Source organism: Phalacrocorax aristotelis, chromosome 7 (assembly GCF_949628215.1).
Source record: "Phalacrocorax aristotelis chromosome 7, bGulAri2.1, whole genome shotgun sequence".
Taxonomy (NCBI): Eukaryota; Metazoa; Chordata; class Aves; order Suliformes; family Phalacrocoracidae; genus Phalacrocorax; species Phalacrocorax aristotelis.
Genome location: NC_134282.1, coordinates 10190829 through 10218600, shown reverse-complemented (window position 1 = coordinate 10218600; position 27772 = coordinate 10190829). Strand labels below are relative to the sequence as shown.

At 43.8% G+C, this 27772-nt stretch overlaps 2 protein-coding genes across 3 annotated transcripts in view; one reads left to right on the top strand and one right to left on the bottom strand.

The window, feature by feature from the left end:
• MED12L (mediator complex subunit 12L) overlaps positions 1-5671 on the top strand; it is a 153839-nt gene extending 148168 nt beyond the window's left edge. For both annotated transcript variants that reach the window (XM_075098655.1, XM_075098654.1), the window contains exons 42-44: positions 291-371; positions 4367-4448; positions 4901-5671. In XM_075098655.1, coding sequence (XP_074954756.1) covers positions 291-371; positions 4367-4448; positions 4901-4953 — 216 coding nt within the window. In that variant the 3' untranslated portion in view covers positions 4954-5671. The remainder of the gene's footprint in view (positions 1-290; positions 372-4366; positions 4449-4900) is intronic.
• A 1696-nt stretch (positions 5672-7367) lies between these two features.
• IGSF10 (immunoglobulin superfamily member 10) lies at positions 7368-22764 on the bottom strand. The gene is made up of 7 exons (XM_075098653.1): positions 22606-22764; positions 22227-22472; positions 20141-20270; positions 17864-18254; positions 12703-17127; positions 11178-12078; positions 7368-10205 (listed from the first exon to the last, which is right to left on the bottom strand). Exons 2-7 carry the CDS (start codon positions 22418-22420, stop codon positions 8297-8299), a joined length of 7950 nt encoding a protein of 2649 aa, XP_074954754.1. The 5' UTR covers positions 22421-22472; positions 22606-22764; the 3' UTR covers positions 7368-8296.
• Between the last annotated feature and the right edge of the window lie 5008 nt (positions 22765-27772).

Here is a 27772-nt window from a genome sequence, read left to right as displayed (position 1 = left end):
ATAATGTATTTTATATAAATATTTTGATGTTGTAGTAAACTAAATATACCAGCTTTTGAGTATTTTTTTATCTAGTAACAATGCTTCTCGTCAGCCTTGGTGTGGCTGACAGTGGAAGTGGAGATTTGTGAGGCTTATCTCCCACATGGGGCTTTCAGTAACCAGTGCTGTAAGTGAGCCCAGATCCTATGGTGGCCGTCAGTCATGAGAAGCCATATTGCTTGGCTCATAGTCATTCCTTGAGGCATTGTGCGTATCGTGTCCCTTGTTTCAATGCCGTCTTCTTTCAGTTGCAGCAGCAGCAGCAGGGACAGCAGCAGGGGCAGCAGCAGGTGCTTGGTCTCCAGCCCGTGCAACCGCAGCAGCCTTTGGTAAGCAGAGGTGACTGTCGCATATTTCGGGCAGGTGTGAAGGTAGTGACAGGGTGGGTTTTGTCACTTATGGAGATGCGTGCGGGTCAGTCTGGGGAGGGGGTTTGTGTGAGCTTCCCTGTCTCACCACTTGCTGGTGCTGGCTCCGTGGTGCCTGCCGTGCCATACCTCCACCACTCCGAATGCCATGGGGGTGTGTGCCCGGTGCTGGCAGTGTCAGGTTCATTTTGCCCGCACGCTGAGCTGGCCCCGAGCTGTGGCTGTGATAACAGAGTGTATTAGCTGCGGCTTAACAGCCTGCTAGTGATGGAGCTCCTGGCTGGCTCCGACCGTGGGAAGAGGAAGATTGCATCTGTCCACAGAAGACCGCGTAAATGTGTCCATCTTGCCAAAACGTGGCAAGAGGTGTGTTAGGCACGCACTGAGGTGTCCCTGGGGGCGACCTTGCCTGCTGACCTCTGATGGGGAGGCAAGCGCAGCTTTGAACACAGGCCCTGGCAAGGAGGGTTCGTGCGCTTCCCTGCTCAGCCCCCAGCGCCTCTGCAGCACCACGTTTGAATTTGCTGTTCAGAGATGTTCCTTCTAGGACTGGAGTACGCGCTGCCTCCTGCACTTCCGTGGTTCATTGCCAAAGCTGGGCCAATGATGACACAAAGTTCAAATGCTCCATTTCAACATATCTTTTTGAAATGACACTTAGCAGTGTTGATTTAAAACTAATGGTTAATATCCCAAACAATACAGATAACCACCGGTCGCAGTTCTTCTGAGAATTACTGGGAGATACAGTTACGAAATAGGTACCGGTGCTTAGATAATTCTCCACATCTCTTTTCCATCACCAGTAAAATAAGACTGCCCAGACTAACTGCCTTAAATCTCTTTATGTGAAGTCAGAGGGGGAAAAATGAGATGCTTTAAAGTCATCCTCAGCCTTACTCCATCTGCAGCATAAATAAATTACTATTTTGAAAATCTGATATAGAACCAAGTGCTGTAAGCCTCACTGAAAGTCAGGGATCTTTTTTTCTGGGGGTCTAAAGATGCCATTTAGTAGTTCCAAAGCGGCAAGCTAAGGTAAATCAACACCTTACTGCTGCAGGAATGAATTTTTCCTGTTTATGCTTGCTTTGCTATGCATTTTTATAAGTGTTATCCTAATTAATATATCATAGTAGTCATGAATACCTCTTGCTAACTTTAAAAACTCGATTAGAAATCTGTAGGTGCTGCTGATGCATATAAATTGGTGGATTTTTCTGTCTTTGTAATATTTTGTAATGAAATGTAATATACATTCCTATTGTAATGAATGTAATATTTTGAAGTGATAATGTACATGATTGAGGCAACTCGTGGAGCTAGGCTTTGCTGTAACACTAAGAAAAGTGTTCATTTGGAACGTGAGGCGCTGATGGTTGGCATTTCTCCAGCTTGCTGTGCTTGTGCTGTGTTTGTGTGAGCGTCCGCGCTCCTTCCGCTCCCTCTGGCATCAGCCTAGGACGCTGGCAGCTCCACCACTACCAGACTCCAGTCCCTGCCTTAAGTCATGTCACAAGTGGCTGTTAGTGACTTCAGGTCTTCGATTTTTAGGTTGTACTGCTAACGTGCTGGGGGAAAATGGGTTGTGTTGTTTGAATATCCTTTTAAATTAAATCGTCAGTCATAAAACAGAGCTGCAGGAAGACAACTGTACAAACAAAATTGTTTTTGAGGCATTCCTTTATGCTGAGTTGTAGCCTTTTATAGCTTAATATATGATTTTACCAAGTCACTGTCACTACAAAGTGATTTTTATAGACACTTTCACTGAAGTTACAATGTCATTATGCTTGTTTCCTGTATTTGGGCAGTTTTTTCAGATGTATTTAAGGCAGTTGAGGAAAACTAGAAGTTTGCTATAGAAAAATGGAGAAAATACAGTAATGCTGAAATCGCTAGCTTCTGAGTTTAAAAGCACTAATCAACGTGATTTGATAGAGAAGCTTGGAGCCGGCTTGTAAGGGTAAGAGTAAGGATGAATGAAAGGTATTTATCTGATAGCTATTGAAGGATCATTTTCATCCATTTTTGAGTTTTTCTTGTAAGTGTGTGTGTCTTGAACAAATCACATGTGAAAGGCTGTCACAGAGACAGAGCACCCACCTGGCTGCAGGCTCCTCTTCCAGCACTTAGCACAGCAGAAAGCTTTCTGCATGTTGGTTTCATGTCCCCGAGAAACCCTGGTGTGGTTAATGCTTCGGACTAACCTCAGCATTTACTAAGGACTGTTAGCCAGAAGATTACACAATGTATTTTAAGTGAAGGATTTGGTTTGAGAAAGGGAAAAGATGCTGAAGTTTTGTAAAACATCGAAACTCCCTTCAGTAAGCAAAAGGCTTCACTGAAAGCATGGGTGTTTTCTGTAGTGCATATGATATGTTGTTATGATGGTATTGAATAACTCAATTTTTATTCAGCACATCAGGTTTTCAAACTGGTCAGGTGTATTGTGTATCCTTGTGCAGCAGCACAAAAAATCACTTAATTAGAGGCACATGCATTTTCACCAAATTTAATGAGAAGGAAGACTACAGGACTTAGGAAGCAGATCTCGAGAGCTTAGAGGCCCTGAGGATAAGACAGACAGTAAACGGTGAAGGCTTGCTTGGGGTTGTGCTTGCTAGCATAGCAGTACCTCACTCATCACGATTTCCCTCCCAGGAGAAAGTAAGTATGAGGGAGTTGTGCCGTCAGCTCTCTGTCCTCGGGAGTCTGAGATAGCTGGTGCACAGACGGTTTTCTTTCATACGGGTGACGCATTTTCCACAGAAATAAATGCTTCTTGTATACGCAGACCTTTGGCTCCAGAGGTTTCCGTCCCAGCGGTACACACACAGACGTCCTGTGTCAGGTCTGTCTGCCATAATTCAGTAGTGTGGTGTGCCGTATGCTCAGTACTCTGACATGCAGGTAGATGATCAATTAAAGTTGTTAACAGAGAACGATTGTCTTGTGAATGGCAGCCAAAAGTGTGAAAAGCAAAGCGGTGCTTGTTCTCCTGCCCATCCTTACTTGAAAATAGACTTCATAGGTCAGATAGGTAGGGAATAATGCATGCTGTCAGATAAACCAATTAAAGACTAAATTCTGCTTTGATGCAAGTATAAATAGGGTGCAAATTTGTGCAAGTCAATGCATTTACATGCAGGGTGCTTTCAAAGTGATTGAAGTCATGATTTAATTCATTAACAGCAGATTTCTGTGGAAGCTTTTTGTGTCTAATCCTGTTGTGCTTAATGCCATGGACTGGAAGGGCCTTGCCTCGATCCGGTGTGCTTTTAGGGCAAGGACAAGAATGATGATTATTTTGCTCAGTGGAGGAGATGGCCCAGCTGGCTGGGCACTGGTCTGCCTCCCGTTCCACTGGAGCCAAGAATTGCGTGTGCAGCTACAACCCTGCCACAGGCCTGCAGCGCTTTGTGCTCATCCTTTTTATCTGAAGTGCCATTGCCCTGGGGAAAATATTTTTTGAGAATCTTCTTTTGACTTTGTGCTTCAACCACACATTAAGTGTTTTAAAATACTAACAAGGCTGTTAATTTTGATTTGCAGTTTTGATTTGCCTTGTCTTTGAGCAATGCAGACAGTAAAGCCGCTCAGAGTGACTTGCAGGATGAATACTGGCTTCTCCAGGGGTAGAAAAGGCAGAGACTGACTCTGTCCCTTGTGTCTGGCTGGACACATGCGATACCTGTAACGCAACTGGAAATGTGTGAGATTTCAGGGAGCAAAGAGAGCAAATGTTCTGTAAGTTGTAAGTGTGCTTCACGTGTCCTTACTCTGCTCTCAAAACGCGGTTAGGATCTGCTGTGGAGGCACGCCTGCCTGCCTCCTCCTGCTGTCCCCTCCACCTGCTCGGTCAGCGCCCGACGGGGCAGCGCAAGCTGAACGCTTCTGCAGTCACCTGACGTGGCACTTGCGCTGCGCGTATTTCTTTCGTGTCTCTTTTGCAGTTTCCAAGGCAAGGCTTACAACAGACACAGCAGCAACAGCAGACGGCAGCGCTGGTCAGGCAGCTCCAGAAGCAGCTCTCTAGTAAGTGTGTGCCTGTGCACAGATGTACATAAATATATACATATATTTGAATGTGGAATTATCTTTCTGGAGGTCTTCTGCCTATTTAAATGCTGCCATACATACACGTAAGTAATTTACCTACTGACAGCTGGTTACTCATCCCAGTAGCAATGTAATACCAAAATTCTGGTGCTAGTGCACCCCACAGATTTCTGTTGGTCTCCAGAGAAGCCCGAGTCACGGGGCTGGTGGCCCAGTCACAATTTGCTGCGTTTTCTCCCCTCACTTCTGTAGTCTTACCGCAGGCAAAGCCCCCGATGAAATAAGCACCTCTTAGTTGCATTAGCTAGGTTTATAAGGCAGTGTAGTGACTGTTGTTGGCTACTGCTGCATGAAGTACAGGTATTTTTCTGTATTTCTGTAGAGTACAGTCATGAGGCACAAACACGTCTCTTTGCTTTGTCAACCAGGTAACCAGCCACAACAAGGAGTGAACCAGTACGGGCATCCATCACACTTCTAAATCAGAGATGGAGGGGAGACGTCATGTTACGTTTGCACTGAAGAACAGAACATTCAAAATTCAATGCACTAGTTATTGCTAGAAAGCAAACTTCAGTTTTTTTCTCTTATTATTTCAATAATTATTTTTTGTGCTGCAGTTGATGTGAATATGTAACAAGGTGGGTTTTTTGGGTTTGGGGATTTTTTTGCATTTAACTAGATTTAAATGTATGGACTTGTGGGCCTCTGAAGAATGTTATTGCAGATTTTATGAATTTGGTGCTTTTTAGGTCCTGTTACTTTTAAAGAGGACAAAGAATGCTGGAATTTATTTATTTGTGGGAAACACTTTTTTGTTTGGGGGGGGGGGGTTTGTTGCTGGGTTTTTTGGTTTGGGGGTTGGGGTTTTTTTTGTTCTTTTTTTTTTTTTTTTGTTAAAGAACTGCACTGGACCAAACTACTGAACTGAAAGGCACTTCTGATTTTGGCATAAAAGTTAATTTGTTCATTAAAATATTCACCTCTTTCTTTGTTGGTAGAACAAGCATCAATTTAAATTGTGTTTATTTGACTGTAATTTTCATATGCACTTTATAAAGCTCTTTGTTTAAAGTACCAATTTTCTCTTGCTCTCATTGTGGTGAGAAGGTGCTGAAGTGGGTTTATTGCTTGTATTAGAACTTCTTGAAGTTTATATTAAAAGCCACAATGTAACATTAATAAACCTACTAGAAGTAGCAGTGTTTCATATTTGGTCTTTATATTAAAAAGTTCACTGGTGACCAATTCTAAAGGAGTGCATGACATAGTAACAAGGATCGAACAGTCAAAACCAGGTTTTGCTCTGCTCACGCAGGGAAATCTCAAAGTCCTGGTAAAGCCTCACAGGAAACAAATCTCCGTGTCTCACTTGATGCCTTCAGTACCAAACCTCGTACCGGCTTTCACAAAGTGAGGGTGGAAAAGCCACCAAAGCCCTTTCTGCTGTTTCAGCGCTGCCGTAGCTGACAGCTCTTTGTGCCAAAGTCACCCTAAATGAGATACTCGTGTTACCTGTGTCTGCTACCAGTGTTGGATGGTAAATATTTCAAATTCCAGATTTGAGTCTTGATTGCTGGGTGAATTTCAGCGGTGTAACACGTTCTGTACTATCAGCTGAGTGCAAACCACAAGTGAATTATAAATCAAAATTACTACAAACAATTTTTAATTATTCAAACCTGTTCAAATATGTCATAATTTTGCTCGTATTAGAGTTGAAAAAACAGAATAAATTTATTACTATTTTATGTAATTTAGGAGCTAGTCCATATGATTTTTTTTTTAATGCATTAATTTTGGAAGTGGAACATGCAGGGTATTTAAAATATACATAGGAATATTTTTTCCCTGTTTTGTATTAACTCAATTTGCTTAATTTACCATATGGAGAGTTTATAGATGGTATCGTAGGCAGGTGGTCTGGGGTGAGGGGGGAAGGCTGCACTGCTTCACCGTACAAGCTTCGGAGGACTGTGGGAGGCAGTACAGCCAGCCAATGAAATAATACTCACTACACGGAAATCTGTAGAAAAGTACAGAAGAAGAGAGCTTTTACAATAGTCAGGGAAGTCCTACTCATGTAAAAAATATTTGTGTTCACTTTTTCTTAAGATTATTGTTCTTTGTAGTAGCTGAAGCTATTACAGATATTAACCAGTGAGATTCCTGTAATCCAACCATTTTGTGGCGACGGCTCCATCAACACTGTGGAAGGAGGGAACGCACACGCAGCAGGCTGTATGTGGTTGATGCCAGGAAATGATCAAACCAGCACAAAACCAATCCAAGCTGAGGTTCTAGTCTTAAAAAAAAAAAAAAAAAAAAATTCCCCAGGTTGATTGGGATGTGGTTAAATGAGGTAGAATCTGCATTTAGCTCTTGGCACTTGAATACTTTCTCTGATGGATGCCTGTGCGCTGATCAGCTGCTGCCGAGAGACGTTGGTGCACGTGATTCGGGTGCTGCTGTCGCGTTAGCACTGAGGGGTGTCATTGCGCCCTTCTTGTAGGTGATTGCTTACAGCCCCAAAAGAGGCATGTTACTGCTCTTGGATTTCTTACTATTTTAAATTATGTAAAGAGCTGGAATTGTTCATGAAGCAGAGGATGGTTATGCTGAACGCGTCTTACATCCATCAGACTTTCTGCAATGGATGAAGAGACCGCTCTCTTCCAACAGCCCTGGCTTCAGCCCTGCAGTCTCTGGTCCGCTCCAGCAGGATGAGGCAGTGCCAGGACTCTAGGGACAGCGCAGTTTCTTCCATGCTATGCATGTGTCCTGCATTTGCAAATTTAAGGGGAAAGGCTGCATTGCATGTATTTTTGCCCCTCTGTCCTGATATTAACCTCTCTGTTCAGAAGAAAATAAGAAACTCTGAGCTTTAGTTACTGGCTTAATCTTTTAAAGATTTATTTGACCAGTCCAGTCTGTGATTTGTTAGTGTAAAATGTGTAGGTAACAATTTCCTACCATTATGAAGGCATTTTTCCCTCACATACAGAAGGTTGCTCTGAGAATGACTCTGACTTAATGATTCTGACTTAAGCAATCAGAATTGTAAATTTATATGTAACTTGATGCAATTGTTTTATAGTGAGAAATATTTTAAAAATGCTTTGGTGACAATAGGAAAACAATGGGAAAATGATACCAAGCTAGAGTGTTTATACAAGTGGGCCATACACTTTTTCTAAGCAGCACTAAACAGGGCTTACTCTCTTGTTTAAAAATCAGAACAAAGTTGTTCTGTACGTTTCATGGCAAAATTCTGAAAAAAAGGCTCTGTGGAACAGAGCTGTATTATTAGAAATGCTTCACTACTTGTTTCACCATCAAACATTTATTAAAAAACATACTAAATATTCAAACATATTAAGAAGGTAATCCGCATCACAATAAAATCTGCTCTTTGGTTCTCAGATACTCTTGGTTTCTGTGATCCATGCTGATGACAGTCATACAAGGTGGACAATATTAAACTATGAAAATATGAAGAAGTCTGTCCTTTACTGAAGATCTCTAGGTACACTTTCAGAAAGTAATTTTATTTGATATTCAATGTTTCCTGGCAGAGCAAAAGTGCCTTAAGTTTATTTTAAGTCTGCCTAACCACTGAAAGAACCAATGCTAGATAATAATGCCAGATCTAATTTTCCCCCAAGCCTTTCCTCTCCTTTTTTGCACGGTCATTGCAGACTGAATACTGTAAATGTATTTAGGCACTTCGATGCCTGTGGCTGCCTTATATAAAACTAATTCCAAGAATGAACTCAGTCCAGCTGCAGACTTCAATAGCAATCGCTCATGCTGCGCTTCTTTCTTCAAATGACGTGAACGTATGTTACTGTGAAATCACTGCCAAGATGGTTCTTCGCCGTGCACTTGTACGCACCAGAATCTGAGGGTCGGGGGTTCTGGATGACTAATGTCCCGTGGGGACGAAGCAGTTCGCTCCCGGATGCTCGGCCTTGGTGACCTGTGGAGAGTACTGAGTGGTCAGGTAATTCCCAGGTAATTTCTGGTTTTGGTATCCCCAGTGCTATGCAGTGGAGCTGAATGGCTGCACCAGGCATCGTGTGTATGGTCTGCGGCGGTCTGTTCGTGATCCTGGGGGGATAGGCTACAATAACGACAGGAACAGTTATGGAGGAATCTCCGGCATTATTGTGGGCCTTGCACACGTAATTTCCTCTGTCGTGAATGGTGGCTTCTCGTATAACCAAAGTACCGTTCTCCAGCAGTGTGTGCTTCCTGGTGATCTGTGGCCGATCCAGCACGTAGCCACCCGGCAGCGTCCACGCCGTGTTTGGTTTGGGATTCCCATCAGACAGGCAGTGAAGCGAGAGGGACTCCCCGCTGACGCCCTTCACGGGCCCCGCTGGGTGAGTGAGAATGCTGGGCTTCTGGCCAACCTCCAAGATGATCAGCTTCTCAATGTAGCCAACTTTATTCCTGGCAGCGCAGCGATACTTTCCTGCTTTGTCTCTATCGGGATTATAGACCATAAGGGTACCATTGCTTCCCGTGAGAAACTGGGAAGTCCTGATGCCGCTGGAAAACCACGTGCCATTAGGCAACATCCAGCTTATGTCTGGTGGAGGGTTTCCATCCACAGAACAGTTCAATGTGGTAGGCGTTCCAGGTTTTGCTATTATTTTTTCATTGAATGGGTTTTTAAACATCGGTCGCCTCAGCATTTCTAATACCTCCAGCTGCACGACCAACATGCTCTCTCCGCCATCATTACGTGCCACACAGATAAAATCTGCTGTGTCAGAAGGCCTTAAGTTCCGAATCTCAAGTGTCCCATTTTTGTGTACTACAATCCTGCTCCCATAATATGGAGCTGTTAGGAAAATATTATCGGGCATGATCCACATAATCTGAGGGGGAGGCGTCCCTTCTGCCCTACAGTCAATTTGTTTCTTTGAATGCCTCACTGCTGTCACTTTCATGATGGTTTTGTTCACGTATAAACCATTTATGACAGGTGGTTTAGCAACAACATCCAGTTTATACAATTTTGTATCATCCCCTCCCGGATTACGAGCAACACACATATACTCCCCGGCATCTAACAGTTTGACTTGACTGACTGATAGAGAACCGTTGACGTGCAGGAAGTGCCTGGCTGTTGACGAGGAGATCATGTCACTGGAAGGTAGTAACCAGAATATTTTTGGCTTTGGTTCTCCAGCAGCTTCACAGTCCAGTAATGCCGTATCTCCAGCTTTCGCTGTAATGTATGTCTTGTAGTTATGCTTTATCTGAGGGGCCGCTATGATGACCGTGATGCGTATCTTCATTTCATCTCTTCCCAGGGTGTTTTGAGCGTAGCAGGTATAATCCCCACCTTCTGTTACGCCAACTTTGTTGAGATACAGAGTTCCATTGTCAAAGAGGACATATCTGCGAGACCTGCGCCCACTGTCATCTGCCAGCATCGCGTTGTTGATCACTGTCCCATCTGGCAAACTCCAGGATATTTCTGGTGCGGGTGACCCAGAGGCCTTGCAGTCCACTTTGAAATCTTTTCCGTAAGGCACCAGTTTCTTGAAATACTGTTTCTGGTCAATCTTGGCTGGTTTCATTGTGATGCTGACTTTCATCAGTATCAGATCATCTCCGATTTTGTTTCTTGCGACACACAAATAGTCACCGGCATCCTTTTCAGTGACCGCCTCGATAACCAAGGATCCATTGGGGTAGACATGGATTCGACTTCCCATTCTGTTGTGGGGGGAGAAAGAGGAAAAGAATTATGGAACAAAATGCTGGAGGTGAACACTGAGCACTGAAAGTGACCGACAGCATTAACAGCATGATACAATACAGAAGCTCTCTCCAAAGGCACTGTGTCCTCATGCCCCGCAGACCCCGCAGGTTAAAACCTGATGTAGTTGCTGTGTGTGTTGTTACGCAGATGTGCACATCCTCGCTGGCTCTCGCTGAGGTGCACAAAGCTGCACGCCGCCGCCTCTGCTTTCCTGAAAACTGTTCTGCAAACAAATGAGCCTGTTGAATCTTATGTCCCTCACCCTGCCAGCCTCTGCTCCTCTCCCTCATGCTTCTCCTCGCAGATAACCCGCAAAACTTGCCCTCGGCCAGGCGCAGCTGGCAGTGCTGCTGCGCGTTGTCCAGAACAACACTTGGTGCCAAGTGACGACTCTCTGGTTGCCTTTCCTGCAGCAGGGCACAGACCTGGATCTCCCTTAGCCCAGCTGCAAGTTCTCATGGGCCTGCTAGAAGTGTCCTGATCTGGGACTGTCTCTCCCAAAGCAAAGGTGAAGTGATGCTGTGGGAGGGATTGGGCGGGGGAGGCCCTCAAAGGTAGACTTGGCAGAGACCACAGAAGCCTCTTCCTCCTGAGTCCTACTTTGCAAATCTCTTGTAAATAACTTTTCCTCCTACAAAATGACCAAAATTCAGCCAATGTATAATTAACATCAGTTTCCTTAATTCAAATAAGACTTGTATCCATTTTGGTAAGACTTCACCCACTTAGGACAAGTGATGTGGTCTGTTATTAGACATAAAATAACAAGCCATCACCACAGATGTTTCACCACTGATCAACGTTTAAAAGTGAATTTAGTTCACAATGTGTTGTTTCAGTGATGAAACACTCTCTTATACGAGCACCAGAGAAGACAGCATTGGAAGTTTCAAAGAGGTGGGGAAAAAAACCCCAAAGACTCCTACCTGTGCCACTGGTCAACAACTGCCTTGGAAGGCAACCTCCACAGGATCCTGGGCTTTGGCTCCCCAGTCGCTGTGCAGTTCAGAAGCAACTTATCCCCAAAATTCAGCTGAGTCATTTCTTGAGAGGCGGTAGCTATTTTTGGAAGTGTATCTCTGTGTTCCACCACGAGGCTCACCACCCTTCTTTCTGAGCCAGTCGAGCTTGTGGCTATGCACTCGTAGTTCCCGCTGTCAGAAGGGACGATGTTGCTGAGGTGGAGGGTACCGTTGGAGAACAGGAACAGCTTTGCATTTACGAACTGCAGAGGCTTCACCACAGTGCCATCAAAGACAACCCAGTGGACAGTGGGCTGAGGGTTCCCTGTCACAGTGCAAGGGAGTTTCAGATTTTTCCCCATCATTCCTTCAACACGTTGTCTCTTTTCTTCCAGAATAGCGGGAGGTGCCGCAATGACCTGCAGTTTTACAACCAGTGTGTCAGTGCCCGCTGGGTTTTTAGCCATGCATGTGTAGAGGCCCCTGTCATAAACAGTGACTTCCCTGATAATCAAAGTGCCATCTGGTTCCACATGAACTTTGTTATTTCCTGTGGAAGAGTCCAAGATGTGCGTTTTATTTGCTAGAACCCACGAGATGGTGGGAGGAGGCCTGCCCTCAGCTCTGCACTTCACTGCCACAGGCTTTCCAGAGTGAGTGGTGAGGAGCTGCCATCTGCCACCGGTGATGCGGGGCGGGTAGGCCACTACCGACAAGGTGACCAGGAGCCGCGCCATGCCGTGCAGGTTGGCCGCGGTGCACAGGTACTGCCCACGGTCCTCCAGGCCCACCCGGGTGATGGAGAGTGTGCCGTTGGCAAACACCATCCATCTGCCATCATCTCGGCTTTCCGGAGCATTGGTCCCTACGGAAGCAAGGGGACAACAGAGCAGCATGTCAGAACCTCTCTCTTCTGTTCCTTTTTACTCAGTCCCTGAAAACACTTTCCCCATCCTGGACTACTTTGCCCAAATAACCAAGACACTGGTGGTAAGGAAGAGAGAAATAATAGCATTTTGCATATACAGTGAGAAGGCTTTAAAGTAAAACTAAAACTTCATCCTCAGTAGAGACGAAGCTTGGACAAAGCAGATGGGGCTGTGCATATTCAAAAATATTTTGGCATAGCTTTAACTTCATTTGATGGTTTGTTACCACAGACAGATTTTTCTTTTCACTTGCCTCACTGTTCCGCAATAGCAGGTAACATACAATAAATACTGAAATCTTCTCACAATAAGCACAGAATTATAGTTAAATATAGATTATATATTTCTTTTTTTCCCTTTTATTTCCCTAAAAAAACATTTCATAATTAGTAGTAACACACTCCAACAAGTGTGTGGGATATCTTTCTTTTTCACTGTTTCAAAGTTAATCTTTTCACTGATACTTCATGGTCCTCTTAAATAAGTTTGGCACAGAAAACATCTGCCAAATTACAAGACTAAAATGGAAGGTAAATTCTGGAGCAGTTTATCAAGCTTACCCGATGATATCTTGGTCCACTGCATTGTTGGACGGGGGTCACCAGTAGCTTCACAGGGAATAAAAGCATCTGAATTAGCTAGCACAGTAAAAGCAGCTAATTTTCCTCCAATTATCCTGGGCTTTGAAAACTGATTTCTGCTTAAAGAGTCCAAGGCTATAGGATTGTTGGTGGTATTTTTTTGATCTTGTCTCTTTTCAGACCAGCCTTTGACAGAACTGTCCTCATCCCTTCCCTGCAGAGGAGCATACGGAGTCATGGCCTGTGACGGTTTCAGTAAGCTCGGTGTATTGGCAGTTAACGTGTTGCCTCTCTCTGTGACTTTGGCAGAGGGCTTCTGCCAGAGTTTGGTTGCCCTCCACGGTGGCGAGGTGATTCTTGCAGTACGTGCAGGTGGCACAACTGCTGTTGGGGCTGGCAGCAGGGTGGGATGCTGAGCGCTGGGAGAAGAGATGTCTGTGGATGCAGCAGGAGCTCTGGTACTTGACTCGGTTCCAGCTGGGAATGTGAGCTGTGCTACGTGGTTTTCCTGAATAACTCTCTCTTCCATTTTCAGGTGTGATTTTTCACCTGCTGTTGTGGTGGCTTTGATTTGCTGAGCAGGTTCTGAGCCAGGTGTTGCACAGACTGTGGCACGTCGTGCGCTTGTGGCACTGAACAGCTTTGAAAGCCATGGTGTGGTTTGGATCATGGTGGTGGGACTCTGAGTAACGCAACTGTTGGGTGGTAACGTGGATGCCTGGATGTTCCTCTGTGTGATAGGGGTCGTCGATGCCTGCGTGGCTGCTGTAGGCACGTGCCAAGGTGCCTCTGGTGCGTTAAGGACCAGCACTGCTTGTGTTTCCATCTCCGAGGCTGCGCTTACACTCTCAGAGAGAGGTTTTTCAGATGTTAGACTTGTAGGCGTAGTTAATGATTTAACTGTTGCCACGACAGGCGTGGTGGCGTTCACCGACAGAATCGCTGCAGTGCTGTGGCCTGCAGTCACGCCTTGTGAGGCAGATGTTTTAAGGGGCTTCTTGTTCCTCTGACCTCTCTTTCTTCCCACCCTGAATGTTTTGCTTTTGGTGCCTTTGTTGTCAGTTTGAGGAGTAATAATAGGTATAACTGTTGGCTTCAAACTTCCTACATCCATTTCTTTGGTTGCACTAGTTGCAGGATTAGAGTAAGACTGCGGTTTTGCAGTGGGAAGACGTTCTGACTTACCATTGCCATAACGAATGGGTTTGTTTATGGACAAGAAACCACTGCTGTGATTCCCACCTGTTGAAATAGGCGTAAAGTGCAAAGGAGACATTCTGGACACAGATAATGCTGCTGTAGTTTTAGGAAGCATAGTCGATACCTCTGTTGATAGAAACATATCTGTCCGTTGTTTTGGTAGCTTCTGAAGAAAGACCTCTTTTTGCGCACCATTTCCTAAAAGATGTTCCCAAGTTATTTTTCCTCCTTGGGAATCTTCTGCTGAGGTTCTACGATTAATGCTGGGTGAGACTGATTCAAGGGTAGAAGATATCTTAGTGCTTCTGGTATGTGTAATTTCTGGCATAACATGAGCTGTACGGATTGCCGTTGTTGGTCGTCCGATACTAAAAGGTTGGACTTTATCAGTATTTGTCTGAAATGGAGCACTGGTCTCTAATTTCCATTGAGGAGTGTCTTGGGTGACTTCTGTAATTAAAGGTATGACTGTCATAGTGGCTTCTTGCCTTGCACTAGCTTTGTTTTTCTCTTCCCTGAGGAATGCTGAGTTTTGATGAGCGCCCACTGGGTGTTCCAATGGCATATCTATGGTAGAGGGGGAGGAAAGAGGTGCTTCTGGGCTAAATGGGTTGATGGAGCTGCTTAAATTATTTAGGATGGCTAAATTCGATACATATTTCATAGTCAGTTGAACATCTGCAGTCACAGCTGTATCTCCTCTGACAGATCCTGGCCTCCCAAAATTGTATCTGTGCTCTTTCATATTTGGAACATGTCCTGGTCTAACAATTCGTCTCCTACCAGAAATTTTCCTTCGTCTTCCGTATTGCTGCTGGGCCTGGGGCGTATGAGTTGTAACATCCTGAATAACGTGAATTTGCTGATGAGTAATGATAGTTGAGTCCAATGGTGGCTTAGGAGTTACTCGTTTCTGAGTACTATGAAAATAAATGTGACCATATTCAGGACTTGGTTCACTGACTGTCACTACAGATATCTCATGATCTGTTTTGGTGGAAATCTTATCAATAGACTCAGTAAAAACACGTAGCTTGTCCACTGCATTTTGGGAAGTTACAGACTTGCTGGTGTCTGTAATATCTGTCGCAGGTGTCATCAATACAGATTTTAAATGCTGGTTAGTACTTTCCCCAGAATATACCAACCTTTGCCCAGCAGTGAAGAGTGTAGATGTTCTACTTGCTCCATTTGATAGAGTTGATTGTTTTATACCATTTGCTGATACTTGACTTAAATCAGATCTTTCCCATGAGTCTGTAATTGTAGGTTTTAGATCTGTTTGTGGCCTTCTGTTCTCAGATGACACAGACTGTGAAAAAGGAGAGGGTAGGGCAGTTGCTGCCTCTGCAACCAGGAGAGGGGTTTTACTAGCAAGGATGTTACTCGCAGTTGCCTCCGGCCCTGCAGTTACCATGCCTTCCATTGCTCTCCCCAGAGCAGATACAGTGGCTGTCTCCATTACTGGTATCATTAATTCTTCTTCTGGAGATAGGAGATCACCAGATGTTTCCTCCTCATCCCCAGGTACTTTTGAGAATTTAGGGACTTGAATAGGTGGTTTCGTTGCAACTTCTCCTCGTTTTTCTACCAATGTCAAGTTCCTCTTTGTTTTTTCCAAAAAAGCTGCCCAGCGCTGCGGATCGACTCTCCTGGCTGAGGAAACAAACTGTCTTCTGTGTCCTCTAAACCGCCTGCTTATTTTGTCCCTGTAGTGCCTGTAAGTCATCTTCCCGTAGCTGTTCCTTCTATGTGCACTCTGTGTGACCTGATTCCTGGACGCTGAGACAGCAGATTCCTGATTAGCTGTCAAGGTAGCTTGAGTAGCTACGGGATGTTTCCGTCTTGCAGCAGAGGCCAGCATCGCATTGCCAGAGCCATTGCCCTCTTCCCACTCTCCCACAGCTACATGCTTTTTCTTCAGGGTGGTTTTGTCCTTTTTAACTAGCACCTGGAAAACCAAAAGATCAACACCATATTGGTTGGCTGCAACACATCTAAAGTAGCCACTGTCTCGCTCTGTTACCCCTTGTATTTTCAAGGTACCGTTGTCAAAAATATGTTTGTTTCTTGCAGAATGATGAAGAATCACGTGCTCAGGTAACACCCAGCTGATGGCAGCATCTGGAACAGCAGTGGATGTACAGGGAAGGTAGAGTGTGCTGCCAACAAATGTAGAAAGTTGGGCTCCATTTACACCATCGTGTTCCACGTAAGGATCGACCACAGTAATTCTGAACGTGAGAGTATCTGCATCATTGTAGTTTGTGCCTATGCAATGGTAAAGCCCAGCGTCAAAAGTATCAGCTGTCCGCAACGTGAACGTTCCAGTTTTAACTACCACAATTCTTCCATCCTCACTGACATAAGGAGCTCTAACTTTGCTTCCATCAGCCAATATCCACTCTATTGCAGGAGCTGGCTCTCCAATTACCTGGCACTCCAGTTCTACGGTACCCCCGACTAAAACAGTGTGCTCTGTTTGTGTTTTGTTGTCCCTGGAGATGATAGTCCAGATATTTCTCGCCTGTTTTTTGTCAGCACTGGGCAAAATAATCTGAGCATCCGTAAAGTACTGGATGTGCAATGTGTTAAGTGTGGTTGCTGTCCTGTCTAACTGTAATGCCACTTTGCTTTGCATTAACCAAGATGGTTCAGCTCTCAGTTCAGTCTCTATATTGGTAAAAAGTTCATCTTTTTCAGAGTAGATTTGTTTGTATTTGTAAAAAGACATGTTCGTTGCTAGGACATTCCTTTCCAGTTTTAAGGGAGAATTACTGTACAGTGCCAATATGCTCCATAGCTGCTGAATATGTTCATAATCGATGCCACACACAAGAAATGCTGAGAATGATGTTTTGAGTACTGTACTGTTGCCATCTTTGTCAAATGAGATGGGAGACATTTCTTTAGGTTTTTGGATGTTGCAAACCAAGTTACCTCGACTTCCTGCCTGGTCAGTCATGTTCAGAACCATGGATCCTATAGGAGCTATGAAGTCCTTGGGAGATACAGAACTGAAATCCCCATCATCTGGCACTGTGAGGTTTTTAAATTTCAGGGAGTCATGTATGGCTGGCTTAGTGCAGGTTAAAGACGCAGAAGGAATATCCACTAAGCTTCTCCCTTTACGGTTTTTTGGACTAGCACAAACCGGGCACTGCTGGGCACCAGAACTTCTGTCTTTTTTACACTTTATAACATCTGAAGGGAACAAAAATGCAGTAAGCTTTTGTGACACAGTTTTTACTATTCATAAAGACATATAGCTACCAGCAAGTTGTTCTCTTGAATAAAATATTAACAGAGTTTATCTTGAAGTAACCTATGAAAACCCAAAGGTACCTAAGAAAACCTATGACTGTTCTCTGATGAAACCGCTTAAGGACTGTTGCTATTGCAGCTCAGCGTGGCACTCTTCTGTCCCAGCGGTTTTACACATGCAAGGAGGGCTCTGCTGTGGTACATGGCCACAGCTTTGCTCTGAGAGACACAGGCTCTAGTGGTTTGGGGGTAACACCACACCATCGTGTGTAACCTCTACTCAGGGCAGCAACAGAGAAATCCTTGAGTCACATTCCTTATTTCCTCCTCATTTCCAAGAATCGAGTGCAACGTGGCCTTCACTCTTCCCAGTTACATAAAAATTAGCTTCCTTATTCCCTGCGGATTCTCCTGGTGCACTGAAGCTTTGCACTGGCCAAGAAAAATGTTCCATTAAGGAAAGCTGCACTCGGGAATGGGTTAAGACCACTAGGTCAGTTTTATCTGGGAAACTGAATGGTGTTCATCGTTTATCCTGATTACATGTACCTACAAAAATCCTGTCTTTCGGTCTTTTCTAGGAGAATGAAGAAAGAAATAACGGGCAATTACCTTTACCAGGAGGAATAAGATGCTATAACATGATTAAAAAGCATAAACAAAGCCTTAAGCTCACCTGGTCTCTCTTTTGCCCATTCTGCAAACCACTGTAGATTGCAATCACAGGACCATGCGTTTCCATGAAGGTAAATGCTCTCTAGCTCAGACATGTAGGAAAACATTTCTTGTGGTAGTGAAGTCAACACATTGTCAGACAAATAGATGTGCTTCATGAAGGACATTTTAAATATTTGGCTATAGCGCAAGGTGACAAAAGTATCTGGATGGAGCTGCTTAAGTAAATTTCCTTCCAAGTGGACCAACCTCAGTGATGTGAGTCCGTAGAAAACGTTGGGATTTACAAATTCAATTTTGTTGTGGTCCATATGCAACCGTACCAAGCTCTTTAGACCATAAAATATATCCTGCTGAAGTACTCTGACCTTGTTATAACTCATTTTTAAGACCTGTTGATGAAAAAGTAACAAGTGTATAATATTAGCCCATGTAATATTGTTCTAAGACACCTAACAAATTTTGATTGATGGTTACTTTGTGAAGTGAAAGTACTTCACCAGACCACTAATGCAAGTGATTGGGAAAAAAAAAACACCTTAGGGAGGAAGAATTATTTTTAAACGCAATGTTAGTTGCAGGACTACAAGGATGCTTTTTTTTCCAGCAGGATGAGGCTTCTGCAGTCATATTTACAAAACGCAGTGATTAAAAAATAAAATAAAGCAATGTTTATTTCTCATTTGAAAAATCCCAATTAAACCATGCTTAGGAAGAGGGTAAGCATAATTTGACCACACACTGTGGTAGTGATTTTTGCTCCAGCCAGTGTTATGACTATAAAAATGAACGCAACAGTCCCTTTTGTGTGGTGTTTAGCCAACAGAACTGCTAAGTGTGTTCCCAGTTTCAGGATTTATGTCATGTCAGATGCGCACTTGCCAAACCTCAACTCTCAGGTGCCATTTTGTTGCTGACAGGTTAAAAGTCAAATTTGTAACTATGAGAGGGACAAATCTGGCATATTGCTGAAGTGTTAAATATGTTACCCAAGACAGCCTTTTTGTTGTTACTTTTCCTGTTAGAATTATACTGTAACAGTCACAAATTCTGTATTTTGAAGATTAATGAGGAAAAAAAATACAAAAATCACAATAAACATGCAAGTTTATTTTATTTGCCAAATAGAATTCTGCTTATCTACAATGTGTCACCACCTTGCTTGTTGATAAGGGAGGAAAAGCCTACAGGACTCCATAAAGCTTATTTTATTAATCAGTTGCAAGGAGTTAACAAGCAAGTCTGCAGGCACCGAACTACCCTTTATGAGGGTTAATGAAATCTGAAGATCTGTATGCTCCAAAGCTTATCTGGTTTCTGCCTTTCCCTCCCACGTCTGCCCCCTGATCCTCTAGAACCAGCAATTGAGCCAGTGCCGCGTTTTCTGTCTGAACAGTTTGGGTCTTTCACGTTCTTAGTTCATCGCAGCCACAACATTATTACTTCTCTATAGCAGTTATGGAAAGTCAACTGGAGAACACCTGTTACCTGGACATCAAATTAATTGGGAATGGTTGTTCCTAAATAATCATGTAAGTGTTTCTTTATATATGAATATCTACATGGCACAATGAGATACTGAGACAGCTTCAGAATCCCTGTATGACACCACGCATTTACTAATCTTTACAATATATGTAGATATAGCTAATGTTTTATAAATAGGTAATATTTCAGTTAAAGAACAAAACAGGCATCAAATACTAAATTTTAAAAGTCCACAAATACATTTTAAATTATAAAACCAAGGAATTGTAGTTTATTTAAAGCACTGAAATATTTACATGTAATATGTTCAGTTTCTGTTCAATAGGAGCCTTTTTTAATGAAGGATAGAAAGGGACAGGACTATACTGTGTTGAAGGGAAAGGGAAATCTGGATGGAAAACAATCCTCAAAAGAAAAAACAACTGACTAGCAAATTAACTGAAGACAAGTTTCCTACCACAGATGCAGTACTTCGAGTTCTGCAATCTTTCTCTCTCTTGTGAAAGAGAGTTTCAGCTGCAGTTGCCCGTTAAGGTATTGCTGACAGATATCTACCAATATGTTCATCACACTCTTTAAGCTGTACCTGAAAGCCCACCTGGGAAGGAAAGACATTTCCCATTAGGATACTGGATCTTGAAGTCCCTTGTCTTTCGCATGGATACAGTAAGAAACAGGAAACCAAAATGCTACAGACCGCTGGTCTGCTTCCATTTGTCGGTATTACTGCAGATTGTTTAAAAGTCATTAAAAAATTAAGATTAGGTCATCTCCTACATTTCATTCTTACCTGTAATGAATATAAATCACTGAACACCTTATCGGGGATTGTATTTATTTCATTGCTGTGAAGCATCAGTAACTCCAGTTTCTCCAGGCCAGAAAAATCGGTTTCCGTCAGTTTAAGCAAGCTGTTGTAACTGTAACAAACATTTCATCCCGCACCTGGGTTTAGTCAGACAGCTAAACTTCACAAGTTTTAAAACAAACAAACAAACAAACAATTCTTTGGAAATGCATAAAGGTAGATAGCACTTCTGATTGCCAAGATCAGATTTTAAGTCGTTCCTTCACATTAGCACAAAACTCGGTAACTTTTCCAGGGCAGCTTTCTGAAGACTGTATTCACAGTGGATAAGGAAAATAACTGCAAAAATGTGCAAACATGAATGACAGTTTTGGGTTTCAATGTAGAAGAGCAAGGAGCTCCTGTAATGGCAGGGGTTGCTGATACATTAATGCCTCTCTCACTCGAGGGCGCTCCCTGCACGGCAGTCTCACAGAGAGGTCCACAAACAGAAGAGAGCCACCTCTGCTGTCCTCTAGAACTAGGTAAAACTGAGGGCACTGGGGTGCGACCTTCCTCCTGGGACCTGAATGACGACGCCAGTACCTCGGCTATGGTGCAGCTGGGTTCTGCAGAGTGCCTTGCAGTCCCTCCCTGCTCTTTGGCTGGACTACGCTGTCCTCCCGTTTCAGTTGTGCATCTTGAGTTTTATTGCCACTCCACAGGTGTTCGGTGGCACACACTACTCGTTAATGGGGACACAGCCTCAGCCTCCCCTGGTTTCTGTCAGCATATGTACAGTATGGATAGTTAGGCTGGATTTAAACAGGGAACCAAAAATGAAACGGAGAGCTCTTCAAGTGAGAGCTGTACTGCTACAGGAGGTCTGACCATCTGTCATATCTAAGTCTAGGCAGCGTTGAGTACTGACAGTGGCGACGCTACGCTACCCCCAGAACTAGTAGGTGTTGCATAAGTCTCGCAAATGCTGAGTACCTACTCTGCAATGCCTTTGACTTCTTGTATGAAGAAGTCATGCATACGCCTGACACACTTACATGACCTGATTAGCTAACGCAGGGCCTCTTCTCATGCGGCAGTCACACCTCCTATGCCCCGTGGTGACAAATAAGTTGGATTAATTCACCAGTCAGATAAATAGCCTTTTGCAGTAGTAATTAAAGTATTTCAAACACATGTCCCACACCTCAGGTAACCCACAGTCCTCTAAAAGTACTGGTACTTAATTGTAAGACTTCATATACAGCACTTCCAGACAACGTTGATGAATCAATGGAAGGAAGGGGCTGGCAGGAATCAGGAGCTGGGACCTGGGTGTGCTGCCCGGAAGCAGAAGGCAGATGAGGGGGAAGACTTTAGTGAAAACTTCCTTTTATATTTTCTGCATACACATATGGATGATTCAAAGGTTACGTGTATCAAAAGTGATACAAGGATCAGTCAAATATTGCTGATTGGTCTCGTCATTCCATTGCGTGACAGAGGACACTTGCTGGAAACTGGCGTGAACCGGCCAGCCGAGCCTGGCTATAACCTGTTCCCCGTTCCTTTTAACCACTTGCAGAACAGAACCATTTTGTAGGCTGAAATATTCAGACACGTGTTACTTCCCACAAACTCGATAGATAAAAGCACAGATACTAGCATTATGTGAAATTCTAAAGTCACAACAAAGTCTCTGAAGACTTTAATACACACACTAATTTTCCAGCCCACTGTCTGAGCTCTGAACTATCTTTTGCCAGAAAGAATTCTATTTCAGACTGATTTCCATGTTACAGATGCAAAACATTCAGGTAATATAAAAGAATTCATTTAAGTTCAAAACTTTTTAAGTTCTTACATGCTCTGTGATACATCCCCAAAATTTCCACTTAGCATTGGTGGTCTTAGGCTTTGCTAGCTGTGATTGCAACCGCCTCTGAATAATGTACAACATTAAGCTCTTAAGATTTATTTATTGCTGTGGTTAATTTTTAGCCCTAAATCTGAAAACTCTTAATTATTGCTTTGCAAACTGTTGAAAGGTAACTGGTCAGAATATTTAAAATCTCTATGTTAAACATACCCAAGATTGATGCGCTCCACGTTTGGAGGGATGCGCGGTGGGACGGCTGTGAAGTACCGGAACGTGCAGTGCACCTCGGTGGGGACGTAGCAGGCGCAGAGCCTGGGGCAGGCGATGCTGCCGGGGAGAGCAGCCAGGCAGGCACCGAGGAGGGTCCCCAGCCACCAGGGTCTGCCTCTGCGTAGTGCTTTCATCCTGCAGCAAACTGCTACGCTACCATCCTTCACAGCAAAAGCGAATGGATTCCTACAAGGAAAACAAAACACACAAGCGGTTATAGTGACATCTGTGTTGAGTCGCTCAGTTTTAAGCTGTAAGAATTTTGTAACTTGAAAGAAAAACCAACCCACACAGCAGACCCAAAACTCGGTGTTATGACCTAAAATGTTTGTCGTTTTAAAGAAACAGCCTCACGATTTCTTTGTCTCCGTGCGATGCGTCCCATGGGTGGTTGCTTACAGGTAAAGTTTTAATCTTTGAAGGAAGGAAACGTGGAAACTAGTATTTGGCTGTCGTTACCTCACGTCTCCGGTTGTGCGGAGTGTTTATAAATCTGCTAGCAATTTATCCTCGGGAAGGAACACGTCAGCTCCTTTCTTGCCAGTAATTATTCCAAGCAAAATTAACTAATTTCAAAGCCGGCGCGGCCGCTGCGGCCCCGCGCCCCCGCCCGCCCCCGCCGCGCTGCTCCCGGCTGCCGCCGCCCGCCCCCACCTGCGCCCGGGAGCGGGTCCCGCGGCCGCGCCGCCACCCGGCCGAGGGGCGCCCGGCGGCGGAGGCCGCGCCCCGCCCGCCCCCACCTGCGCCGGGCCGCGCTGCCCGCCCCGGTCCCGCCCGGGGCCGCCGCCTCGGGGCCGGGCCGGGCCGGGCCCGGGCCAGGCGGGGAGGGTCCCGCCGCCGGCGGCTCCTCCTCCCGGGAGGCGCCGCCGCGCTGCGGGGGGCGCGGGCGAGGCGGGGCGCGGCGGGGGGTCGGGGGGGGAGCGGGGCCGCCCGGTGACCTGCCAGCCCGCCCCTGCCCGCCGCGGCCCGGGGCAGGCGGAGGGCGCCGCGCTCGGGGGTGCTGCGGCACGCGGTCTCCGGTGCCGCGGTCAGAGCGAACTACGAGAGAGCCGGCCCGCAAAGGGAGAAACAGGCGAGCCGGCATTTGCCGTCGCGGGGAAGAGATCGGTGCGTGGGTCCCTCCGGAAAACTGGCTGGCGACGCTTTGAAGCTACTGCTGAGTCTGCTTTTTGGGGGACAGCTTGCCTTCCTTTTTAGATCAAGTCCGTCAATACTTCAGCGCCTTATCTTTTGCTAAATGGTGTTTATAAGAGTGATAAAGGTGACTGATGGCATGTTTCTACTGAAAGTATGTGTTAGAAAAGGTTAGTAGATACTTTAACGTGAGATTACCTGGCTCCCTAATCGCTCTTGAGCTGCTAAACTTTACAATTGTATTCTAATAGGTGCTTTAACTAATGGCCAATTATTATATCCTTACACAGTCAGGATTAGAAGTTAAACATGAATCCTCAAAGCTGCAGGAAATTTCGAGTACATCACTGCTTGCACAGAGTGAAAAATTAGGAACTTGGAGGAAAACCCTGGAATCATTCACAGTCGGGCTGGACGGGGCTCTGAGCAGCCTGATCTCGTTGAAGATGTCCCCGCTCACTGCAGGGGGGTTGGACTGGATGACCTGGGAAGGTCACTTCCAACCCAAACCATTCCATGATTCTGTGATTCTAAATGCATCTTGCGAATGGCACTGGAAGAAGCCCTGTAGCTTTTTACTCCCCTCTCAGGCTCTTACTCAATAGCATTATCTACCACCCACACCACGTGTACCAGCGCTGCTGATTTTTGTCCGGCACCTGAATTTTTCCAACCGAGGCCCAAATGCACGTGACACTCCTTGACTCTGATTCTTTTCAGTTTTATACTTCTCGGAGGGCAGTTGGTGGAACATACAACACATCAGTAACTGCATTAATATGGCTGTTTACGGTCCAGCCACAAAATTCTTTCTGTCTGTGCGTGGCTTGGCAAACAGCAGCTGAATTTAGTTACTTTGGGTGAGACACACAGCTTATTCAACTTGTCACTCAGGTTTGTAGCAGTCCTGCCTGTGTCACAAGTTTGTGACTCCATCTCCATGTCCCAGATTAGCAAAGACTCAGTATTGTTTCAGGAAACAAGCTCTTTAACAATGTCACAAAACCACCACCCCCACAGTCTTTTGCAGAAATAGTCCTGTTTATCTGAAACATGATGCCTCAGGAATCATTGGTGATCGTATTTGATATAGTTGCTAAACATCTTCCACAAAAAAAAAAAAGTCTCTAAAGAATAGCTGTGCCAAATACAGAGCGAAGTCACTACTGCATAACACTCTGGCTGGGTTTGGACAGACTAATAACCTGTTGCTGCTCTCTGAAGGATAAGTGATCAGGCCCTTGTGGCAGTCATAGATAAACCTGCCTAAGTGGTCGCTAATGATTCCTTGCTACTGTTTTGCATATTGTCTGCTGTTGATTTAAAAGGTAAGACTACGATTGGCTTCAAGGTATCGAGTGAAATGAGAGGAAACCAAGGTAATGCACGTAACATAAATGACGCTGGATTGTGCTTTCAGTGTGTCAGGGAGGCGCAGGAAAGTGGACGATGCCTGGCAACTGGCTCTCCATGAACCTTCCAACAAGGTTGTCATTTATGCCTGGAGCCGAGTAGGAATTTTCAGCCAAAATGTGTTTTTACTGAGATTTTGCACTTTCCACAGAACTGGCATTTTTCTTGGAGAAATGCTAATTTTGCCAAATGTTTCAGTTTTCTATGAGGAAAGCCAGAGCATGTGAAGCCAGCGGGAGTCTGCTTACATCTGCCTCTGCGCCGTGGTGCCAGACAGAAGCTGTAGGATGCGTACCCAAGGATTTATCTTTTCTCGTCAGCCTTGTCTAGGGTAAACCAAATCTGTTAGACTGTTTTGGTAAAAATATGTGAAGATCCCTGTTCTTGCAGAATCAAGAAAACTAATTAAGTGCTTCACACTTGTTTCTTTCTACACACTTGTTTCTATGCACGTATCAATGATAATTCTCTGAGAATTATATACTGGAAATAACATTTTCAGTTATTCAGATGGTTTGCCTCTTATTTCCGTGGGTGGAGTGTACGATGCTGTTTTGATGATAGCGCTGTGTTTTGGTATGTAAATCTGTCCTATTGTGATGGCTGTAAGAAGAAACTGAAACTACAGCTAGTCAAACATCACTGAAAAACCACCACTAATGTGAAAATCAAGTAAAACTTTTGTGTTTATGGAATTTCAATAGGTGCACTGTGCCTGACCTGGATTAAGTGTCTCACCATTGCCTGCTTATCACAGTAAGCTGACAGTCTTGACACGAAGCTTTCTGAGGTTATCCTCAGAAAGAGTGGATTCTTTTCTAAATCACAACGTTCTTCCAGAGAAAATAAGAAAAGGCTTTGGAGTATCTTTGAGAGCCCCTTCTTGGCAGAGTTTATTCAAAGCCAGGAAGGGGGATTAATTTAAGTGGAATTAATTTATTGGAATGGCAAAATGACCCATATTAAGACTACATGAAAAACTGAAAACAGTTCATCTACAGCATGACAATATTTTTCAATATTGACTGAACCTCAGAATACTAGGGAAAAGGTAACTAAGAGCCAGGCATTACAGATTTGAGTGGACACTGGGTGTGTTATTATTTAAGTCTTCTTAGGGTTACTGTCAATTTTTCTTAAGATTAAAATGAAAGCTATAATGAGAAGAGAAACATGAACAACTTAGTGTATTCTTGTATATGAACTCCAAATTACTTTTTTGTTTATTTGTTTGCAGACTTGGACATGTTACTGCAGCAGCTGGCTGTTAAATAACTATATTATTTCTTGGACAGATTTGATGACTAAACATCATGCTGTGTTTTCTTTGCAAATAGCAAATGTATCATTGGAGCAGTAATGGTAAGATAAAGCCTCAAAAATATATTTTAAAGGTTCTAAAATTTTTCAGACAAATTCAAAATCAAACTAACAAGGAAGTAATCTAGATCCATAAAGTGACTGCCTATGCTTAGTAGTAAAGAACATCATGATGATCTGTACTTAAAAAAAATGAATATGTTCTGAAATTGCAAATGTAACACAAACTATGGGAAGTTCAGGAAGTTGATAGTAACGTGATTTTATGTGTATGCCAGCTAGAACTTTACTTGAGATATCTGCTGGATGATCTTAATTGTCATCACAGTGGTTGTCTTTGTGAAACACGTGGTGGTCTTAGTTTGATTCAGCATGGGAGGTTATTTCAAGAAACACTAACCTGCTTGTACTACGTGGCACTTTTGGTCCCAGAAAAAATAACAAAGCCTTGACTGTGCACTGGCACTAAATTATGTGCTGGTGTTTTTAGGTGCTACCCTGAGAACAAGGAAAAACTTTAGAGATCACACTGTTCCTGTCCTACTGAATCCCCTACTGAGGGGATTGCAGGGCTATCATTAGACATATTTTCTAAATCATAATTACAGTCTGAAGAGCAAAGGATGAATTACTTTCATGAGTAATTTTTTTTTCTGCTAGATAACTGAGGTCAAGGCTTCCAGAGTGACACATGCCAATGTTGGGGTTTTTTGTGGGTGTAAACATGAGGTAAAAGATGTTTTTAAATGATCTGTACTAGTATCCATAATTTGTGGTGGAAAGGGATTGAAGTTTCTTCCGAGAACATTTTCCAGAAATACATACTTGAAAATTGTATTTAAATTAAAAAAATTCTTAAATGTACAATGTACCTTGTCAAAGTTTTAAGAAAAGGGTATTCATCTAGGGATACACAGTGTGTATTGTAATTAAAATCCAGCTCTTACTATGCTTCTAAGAAACAGAGTATTAAATTACAAAAAATACAAAGTTCTCCCTCCAGAAGGTTGCTGAAGAACATGTGGAATATTTTACATTATAATGTGGTTGTGATTTAATGGGGCTGCCTTATGGAAAATACAATGGCTATACAAACCCATGCTGATCTCTCTGTTTTGCTGGCAAATTCTGGGACATGTCTGATACTAAAAGACATTGCTATAGATGGAATTCATTACTGGGGAGAATCAAGGGAGCTTTTTGTTAAGTGAAACTATATTTTGACAAGAAAGCGTGGTTGAGCGTAAACTCAGTAGTGCTAAGAGGAAAGCTGAATCAAGAAAGTACTTTGGAACTGGGTCTTCATGGCAAACTATACATACCAGAAATGGAGCAAAATTTCAGTTCTGTTTTTAGCAGTTCAATTGCTAATGTACATTTATATGATACAACCTAATTTTGTACAAGGAAGGAGGAAAGGCAGCATTGCTCTATGACTTATTTGTAGAGTCTGTGTGCTTTTTGAAGCATATGTAATTCGCCGCAGTCAGGTTACATCCATTAACATTATGTTTATGTTTGTTTCACTTTTGTTGGCGTCGTGCTTTTGGCCATGAAAGCAGGTAACTGGCTTACCTGAGGAAGTACTTCGGGGTAGCTGGGATGGCTGGCTGGCTGGG

Bases quoted from the DNA above. Each gene is read 5' to 3' on its own strand.
- IGSF10 (XM_075098653.1), bottom strand. From the start codon at position 22,420: ATGAAAGCACTACGCAGAGGCAGACCCTGGTGGCTGGGGACCCTCCTC. The intron at 17,128-17,863 runs GTGAGCTTAAGG...TGTTCCCTTCAG, and splicing joins ATGGGCAAAAGAGAGACCAG to ATGTTATAAAGTGTAAAAAA. The intron at 12,079-12,702 runs GTAAGCTTGATA...TTGCTTCCGTAG, and splicing joins GTGGACCAAGATATCATCGG to GGACCAATGCTCCGGAAAGC.